The sequence below is a fragment of the Palaemon carinicauda genome, chromosome 3 (assembly GCF_036898095.1).
Source record: "Palaemon carinicauda isolate YSFRI2023 chromosome 3, ASM3689809v2, whole genome shotgun sequence".
Taxonomy (NCBI): domain Eukaryota; kingdom Metazoa; phylum Arthropoda; class Malacostraca; order Decapoda; family Palaemonidae; genus Palaemon; species Palaemon carinicauda.
In genome coordinates, this window is record NC_090727.1 from 195,223,224 (window position 1) to 195,231,633 (window position 8,410).

The window sequence follows — 8,410 nt, forward strand, 5'->3', positions numbered from 1 at the left end:
GTTTGGGAAATGAGATTAGATGTTGGAGCAAAGCGTCGTAAATGTAGTTTGGATTGATGTTTAAAATAAGTCTTTGCATACATTGGTGATAATAAGATGCATACACTTATGGAATTGCCTGAAAGTGGCCGTAATGTGAGAATGTTTGGAGTAAATTCTAGCAAATGATTATAGGGATGAATTGGAATCTTTTATTTTATATGGATAAAGAAAAGATAGGTGTTGATGAGTAAATGTAGCGGTCGATGGTATACTATGGAAAGGAGCAAGATTTCTTGAAATAATTCAGAGTTGAGAAGAATATCTATCATAAAAGGAATTAGTGTAACTTTATTAGAATATTATTCAGCTAACTATCACTTGCAGAAGTGAGCAATGGGCCTTGAAAATGAACGATAGAAAAGATATAGAGGATGTTTTGATATTTATTTTGAAAACAGTGGAATGCCCGGAAAAGAATAGTAAATGACATGCGTGTGTCTGTTTAAAAGTAATATGATTATTCACCTGATTATGGCTGTTTCAAACGTACCTAATGATTTCTGTTCCAGGTGCTACGTCTCTTCACACTCGCATCAATTTTGAATCATTTTGGTCACGAAACGACGCCTATTTCTTACATGAGATTGGGAATAGGAGGCGAAGAGTGGAAGGTAAGATCTGCAGAGATACATATTCTCCCTCTCTCTCTCTCTCTCTCTCTCTCTCTCTCTCTCTCTCTCTCTCTCTCTCTCTCTCTCTCTCTCTCTCTCTCTCTCTGTGTAAAAGTTGTTTTCAAATTGATTTATTACACTAGCTGAAGGTATTAATATATAAATATATAAATAAAGTTCATACACAAATCATCGAAGCGTACAAGGTCTATCATTGCGAGAGCGAATAAAGCTTATTACCAAATATGGGCAATGATAGACTGACAGGCAATAAATCTTTTTTCCTTGAGGGTTATGCGTCACAGTAGTTTTATGAGCATCAAAGAATGTTTTCTTCGTTTCTTTGGTATGTTGAGCTACATCCATCATTTTACAAAAGAAAATATGAAGACGAAACTCCAGGAGATAACGTTTAATGAGTGGGGCAAACATTGCTTCGTTCGAAGATATAATTTCCTCGCCCTAATGCAAGTTCCAGTTTTTTTTTTTTTTTTTTACGACATCGTGCTATGGATAGAACAGGGTAAAGGAAAGTCTGGACCAGGATGCGAAATGCAACGACACGAGGCTGGACTTGGATCTAATGGACTTGCATTAAAGGAAATTGGGATCTGGAGAAAATTCTATTTAATCAGTGTCGCTAAATATTGTTGTGAGATGAATATAACAGTGGCAGAGAGAGAGAGAGAGAGAGAGAGAGAGAGAGAGAGAGAGAGAAATTATGGTCTACCTTTTATTATGCAGGACCAACTGACAAGATTAATTAGTATGCACAGAGTTTATAAGAGATCTACCTACAGTTTCCATACACAGGGAAACGATGAAGTAGGAGTACTGCCACCTGATTTATCTGGAATCCCATGAAAGAAAACGAAAAGTTTTCTTTAGTTAACAGTAGTAGTTTCGCAAGGTAACCAGCTAACCGTTGAGATAGTACCGCTAGAGAGTTATTGGGTCCTTTGGCAGGCCAGACAGTAGTACATTGCATCTATATTCTTTTAATCTTTATTTATAATAAATGATATCGGCGTCAATGACTTCTGATGTCAGGATGCCAGAGAACTTCACATCATTCATTCATTCTGGTTACGACTTAGTTTTCCTTTTCAAACACATACACCTGACATCACTGTGATTACCAATTTTATTCTTCGCTCAAGGGATTAACTTCTGCACTGTAACTTTTCAGTGGTTACTCTACATCTTGATAAGGATAGATCAAAATTATTAGCTATAGTAAGCAGCTCTTTTAGGAGAAGGACACTCCAAAATCAAATCCTTGTTCTTTATTCTTCGGTATTGCCATAGTTCCTGTCGCATGGTCTTCCACTGTCTTGTGATAGAGTTCTCTTGCTTGAGTGTACATTAGGGAGTAGTGTTCTATCGTATTTCTCTTCCTCTTTTTTATTAACTGAAGTGTTCATTTAAACGTTGTTACTTTTTTAAAACTCAATTTTTATTGTCCATTACTTCTCTTGTAGTTTATTTATTTCCTTATTCCTTTCCTCACGGGGCTATTTTCCCCTGTTGGAGCCCTACGGCTTATATCATTCTGCTTTTCCAACTAGACTAGCATCTTAGCTAGTTATGATAATAATAATAATAATAATAATAATAATAATAATAATAATAATTACAATTAGGTTATTCCATGAGTATGAGCATACTCTGACGACGAAAGAGATACCCATTAATAGTAGAATACGAAAATTAGTGACATCAAATCTTCCTAATCTTTCGTCTAGATTTAAAAAGGAAAAAAAAAAAGCTATAGCTTTCCCAAGTACTGAATATGGAGGAGCAGAAAACCTCAACAAAGTTATGTCTAAAGTTAAGGTTTCACCTGAGGATGAAAGTATCATCCGTTTAAAGATAGGGAAAATAAAATCTCTCTCTCTCGGTCTGTCTGTCTGTCTGTCTGTCTCTCTCTCTCTCTCTCTCTCTCTCTCTCTCTCTCTCTCTCTCTCTCTCTCTCTCTCACTCTCTCTCTTTGCCATCAAGGACGAGGTTTGTTTTGATGCTTCCTCAATTAGGAAATGGGCTACTGTTGGTGTTATGATTTCACCTCCACATGAAATCTGTCTTTAGGTTTTTCGCTAAGAGATTCTTCGTTCGAGGCTGGAAGGATGAACATGAATGGGACGTATTCAAAATTTCCTAATCACTCTTCAGATCTGTGGAAATAAGTGCTTCATGTATATTGGGAATTCCCAAGTGCTCTTTCGACCAAAAGTTTGGAATCTGAAAATCTGAATGCAAAATCATATTACTTTTTTTCCAGACTAATTCCATGAAAGTTGTATACAGAAATAGTGTTAAAATTTAAATATAAGTAATCGTTGCTGATTAATCGTGTTACCATAAATTGAAACATTCACGAATTGAAAAGAGCAGGAGTTTCCTGAATAATTACAGGATTCCAGCTAATTTCAAAATTTTATTTGAGGATACCAACTCGTTATTAATTGAAGACACTTTAAGTTACAATCAATAGCTGTTGCATTTGTTAAAGGAGGCCTTTTCACTTGGTGATTGATGATGATGAGCTTAATATCTCCAGAGAATAGATCAGAGCTGCTTCAACTACTAGCTGTTGACCAGTGTATTAATTTTTGACGGGCTAAGAGTAGGTTGTGAGTCAAAGGCAAGATGAATGCAACTGAGTACTTTATTACAGACACTAGGTCCCGGTAAGAAGGTAAGAAGGTCACAAAATGCAAACATGCTATTTCTTGTCAAACTGGCAATCGGTTCTGTTAACAGCTAAAAATGAAGTTGGCAGACAGGTTAATACAAGTTGCTGTCAGTGCGAGGGGAGAGCAGAGATACATGTATAATATATACAAAAAAAGAGAAATTTCGTTACTATGTATGATCATGTGACACACGTGTGGTACATGGCTCGCCCCATAAAAATGACATACTGTACATGTTAAATAGCATGCCCTGATCTGGAGATGCGAACTGTAGGCTGGTCATCTGGCAGGAGATAAACAGGTTTTAGACGATCAATGGAGACCCAGTCTTCTTGGCCACGAATGTTTAGTAGGAATGCTTTTAGATTGCGTCGGATCACAAGGAAAGGGCTTGTGTAAGGGGGCGTTAGCGGTGGCTTGCTAGTGTCGTTGCGGAGGAAGACTTGCATTGCAGAGTGCAACCACGTCGGTATGTGATGCTTCGCTGGGGGTTGTAAGTCTGGCAGCATGGAGTAAATTTTCCCACAACATGACGTATGCGCTGGAGATCGTCGTCGGAGGTTGCAGAAGGAAAAAATTCGGCAAGGACGACCAATGGGTTGCCATGCACCATTTTAGCTGCCAAGACATCCAGGGTGTCTTTAGAAGTCGTCCTTAGTCCCAGGAGGACCCAGGGAAGCTGAGCAAACCAGTTGGAGTCCTTGCAGCGACACATCAAAGCTGCTTTGAGGGTGCGATGAAAACGTTCAACCTTTCCATTGGCAGCGGGGTTGTAGGCAATTGTCTGATGTAGGGTGATGCTCAGGAGATTCTTTAATGATGTCCACAATTGACAGGTGAAAATGGTACCCCTGTCAGAAGTGATATGCTCAGGGATACCAAATCTTTCTATCCATCCCGAGAGTAAGGCAGATGTACATGAGGCAGGCGTTGCAGTTTTCATAGAAATGGCTTTAGGCCAACAAGTGGAGCGGTTGATGATAGTAACCAGGTAACGATGTCCTTGTGATGTGGGTAGGGGGCCTACAACGTCGACATGAATGTGGACAAAACGACGCTGAGGTTGAGGAAAGGTGCCCATTCCTGAGTTCGTGTGTAAATGTACTTTGGAAGTTTGGCAATAAGTACAGGCGCGGACCCAATGCTTAGCATCTGTAGTAATACCATGCCAACTAAACTTCGTGTTCAGCAGCTGTGCAGTAGAATGGCGCAAGGGATGTGAAAGGCCATGAATGAATTCAAACAACTGTCAGCACATGGCAGCAGGTATCCACGGTCGCAGTCTACCAGTACTGACGTCACATAGGAGGGTGGTGTTGGAGTCATCAAGGGGGATGTCTTCCCAATGGAGGGATGTGCAGGATGTCCTACATGCTTGATACTCTGGATCCTGTCGTTGGGCTTCAGCCAAGGTGTTGTAATCCAATCCCAGTTGAACGGCGGACAACGTATTTCTTGATAGGGCATCGGCAACGGAATTCATTTTCCCAGGGTCATGTTGAAGGGTGCAATTGTATTCCGCCACGGTGGAGAGATGTCGGCGTAGACGGGTGGACCAGGCGTCAGACTATTAAGTGAAGGCATGCACCAGAGGCATGTGGTCTGTGCGAATGACGAAGGGCGTACCCTCTAAGAAATGGCAAAAGTGACGGACAGCCAAGTGCACCGACAGCAATTCGCGATCGAAGGTAAAATAATCTTATTTTGCCTTGGCCAGTTTTCTGCTGAAAAAGGCCAATGCGCGGGACAAAGCGTTGATCACCTGTTCGAGTACTGCACCAATAGCGACGTCGCTGGCATCAAAGGCCGCTTCTTGAAGGGGACCCCACTTCAGGTCTTTTGGCTTGCCCTTGAGGGAGGCGTAGAAGAGAGCAAGAGTGGCAGCAATGGCTGGCAGAAAACGGTGATAATAACTGATCATACCCAAGAAATCCTGCAGTGCTTTGACGGTCGAGGGCGTGGGGTAGTTTTGAACGGCGGCTACCTTCTCAGGGAGTGGATGGACTCCCTCAGGAGTGATGCGGTGCCCTAAGAAGGACACTTCTTTGGCACAAAAGGTACACCTGTGGTACTGGACTACAAGGCCGTTTTGTTGTAGGTGGTCGAGCACGATGCGCAGTTGACAGAGGTGTTCCTCTTTTGAGGAAGAGAACACAAGTGTGTTGTCCACATAACATACAGAGAAGAGGAAGTCCCCTAAGATGCCATCCATGAGACGTTGAAAAGTGGCCCCAGCATTACAAAGGCCAAAACAGGATTAATTGAAGGTGTATGTACTGAAGAGAGTAGTGATGGCAGTCTTGGGGATGTCTTCTGGTTTCATAGGCACCTGATAATACCCCTTCAGGGGGTCGAGCATGGAGAAAGCCTTTGCTTTATGCTGATAGGAGGTCATGTCGGCGATGTTTGGGAGCGGATAGTGGTCTGGTTCTGTTTGTATGTTCAGGTGCCTGTAATCTCCACATTTACGGAGGGAGGCGTCTTTCTTCGGGACGATGTGTGAGGTGTGACGACCATGGGCTGGAGGACTTTTGGCAAAGGCCGATTTCTTTCATTCGGCGAACGTCTGTTTGGCGGCTGCCAATTGATCCGGTGCCAGACGTCTGAATTTGGCAAAGACTGGGGGTGCCGTCGTCTTGATATGGGGATAAATACCATGTTTGGCAGGAGCCGTGGGCGTTTGGCGAAGTTCTGGACGGAAAACATCCAGTACGACGTAAGGAGGTGGGGGTAGGCATCAGTGAGTGCGCTAATGTGGAGAGCAAGGTTGGAGGAGTCGGATTGAATAGGTGTCAACAAGTACGAGTCTGCGTTGACCAATCATTGGTAGGCGATACTGACCAGAAGGTGGAAATGAGAGAGGAAATACGTATCGAGGATTGGCAATGTGACGTCCTCAACGGAAAACTTCCTATTAAATTTACCGTTCCCAAACAATAATGTGAGGTTTTCCTAACCATAGGTGGGTATTGCAGATCTGTTGGCAGTAACCAGGCAGACGTCGGCAGACTTAGACAGACTACGTCATGTTCTGAAGAGTTCCCTTGGCAAAAGAGAACAACAAGCACCCGTGTCTACCAAAAATCACACGCCCATTCCTGCATCATGTAAAAAGAAAAGATTAGAAACACGGGAGGCCACCGCCACGAGCGATGGCCTACGTACACGTTTTTTCGTCACTTACAATCCTTAGCACATTTCTTCGTGGCAGCCCCGAATTTGGAGTAGTAGTAACAAAACTGCGGCCGATGGGCGGCAGTAAGTGGCTGTAGAAGTTGTTGGTTAGGGCGCGAGCGAGTGGTGGGTAGCTTTGTCACCGCTCCGGAACATCACAGGGTAAGCGTGTGTGTCCTACGGCATTCGCGTCAGCTTTGGTTGACGTTGAATAGGTGTCCTCTTTGTCACGAGTTCCACTCCTGACAAAGAAGACACCGACAGTGCACTGACAGCAATCTATTGATGGAGGTCTTGAAAGTCATGAAGTGGCTGTCCATAAGGGAGTCGGATTTGGTCATCAAGTCCTTTATGGGTAATCTATCGACATCGGGTATGGCAGCCCGTATAGGTTTGGTTAAACGGCGTACCAAAAGAGCACAAAGTAGGTTCACCTCACGAGGAGAGCTGTCTGCAGCAGGTTGCAGGTGAGCGATACTGGTCATTTCACTGAGGGCGAGCAAAGCCCTTTGGTCCCCTAACAGTTGTTGAGAGAGCTGAAAAATCTTTGCCATACAAGTGGCTGGCGACGGCGAGTACTGCTGCAGAAGGTATGTTTTGAGGGCGTCATACGCTATTGGGGTGTCTCCTTGTTCACGCAGCCAGTCAAAGATTTCCAGGAAGGTGTCCTTGAGTATCGCTGCAAGAAAATAATCTGCTTTGGTGGTTGAGCGAGTCATGCCCCTGATGCGGAACTGGACTTCTGCATGCAAAAACCAAGCAAAGGCCTCTCCGCTGGCGAATGATGAAAGTTTGAACGGGGCGGTGCCAACTTCCGTGAAGTCCGCCATAGTAACAGTGATGGGGGAAGGCGGGAGGAGCCAGTCGACCTCCGGGGTCACCTATGTGATGGGCCAATAGTAGGTTTGAGTCAAAGGCGAGATGAATGCGACTGAGTACTTTATTAACAGTTAACAATGAAGTAGGCAGACAGGTTAATACAAATTGCTGTCAGTGCAAGGGGAGAGCAAAGATACAAAGGATAATATATACAAAAAAGAGAAATGTTACTATGTACGATCGTGTGACACACGGGTGGTACAAAGTATTAAGAAAAGATTAGGAATATTTTCCACTGATTAATAACAATTTACATGTTAAGGATCAGTTACGTGATTAATAGCAGCGCTAATTCCAAATTCAATATATGAAATGGTTAAAGACCTCAACAACAACCAAACACAAAGAATGATAAATCAAACACCATCATCTGAAAACAAACTGGCTCTGACCATCGTTAGACAATTCCGAGGACAACCAAATTAATGCTTAACTTTTAAGAGAACGGATGTGTTTGTAAGTGTGTGTGTGTGAGAGAGAGAGAGAGAGAGAGAGAGAGAGAGAGAGAGAGAGAGAGAGAGAGAGAGAGAGAGAGAGAGAGCTCAAATTATAATAAATGTTTAATTGGCTTTTTCTAAAACTCGTCTGTTACAGACGACATTTTCCTCTCCTTATAAAAGCAATAGCAATAATCAATATTTTTCTTATTGTGTTTCTGATTTTGCCATTAAGAATTTTATTCCGTTGTGTCTATCATTATAGCTTTGTGAATTATAAATTATTTTTTCTCTTATGATATTGTATTTGAATGTGAATAATGACTTTTTTTCTGACTATCTTCAACACTGTTGTATGTATCTATTCATTTTTTCTTATCTTGTACAGCCACTTATTTCTTTATTATAACTATTTCATATACTTGATGTTTTGTTTTGATCATCATCAACAACAACAACAACAACAGCAACAACAACAACAACAACAACAACAACAACAATAATAATAATAATAATAATAATAATAATAATAATAATAATAATAATAATAATAATGATGATAATAATAATA

General features: G+C 41.9%; 1 protein-coding gene across 1 annotated transcript in view; it reads left to right on the plus strand.

Moving 5' to 3' along the window:
• The window catches only part of LOC137638830 (uncharacterized), a 161,498-nt gene that overhangs the window by 62,512 nt on the left and 90,576 nt on the right, over positions 1-8,410 (plus strand). The window contains exon 9 of the mRNA XM_068371224.1: positions 552-653. Within this exon, the coding sequence (XP_068227325.1) occupies positions 552-653 (102 nt within the window). The remainder of the gene's footprint in view (positions 1-551; positions 654-8,410) is intronic.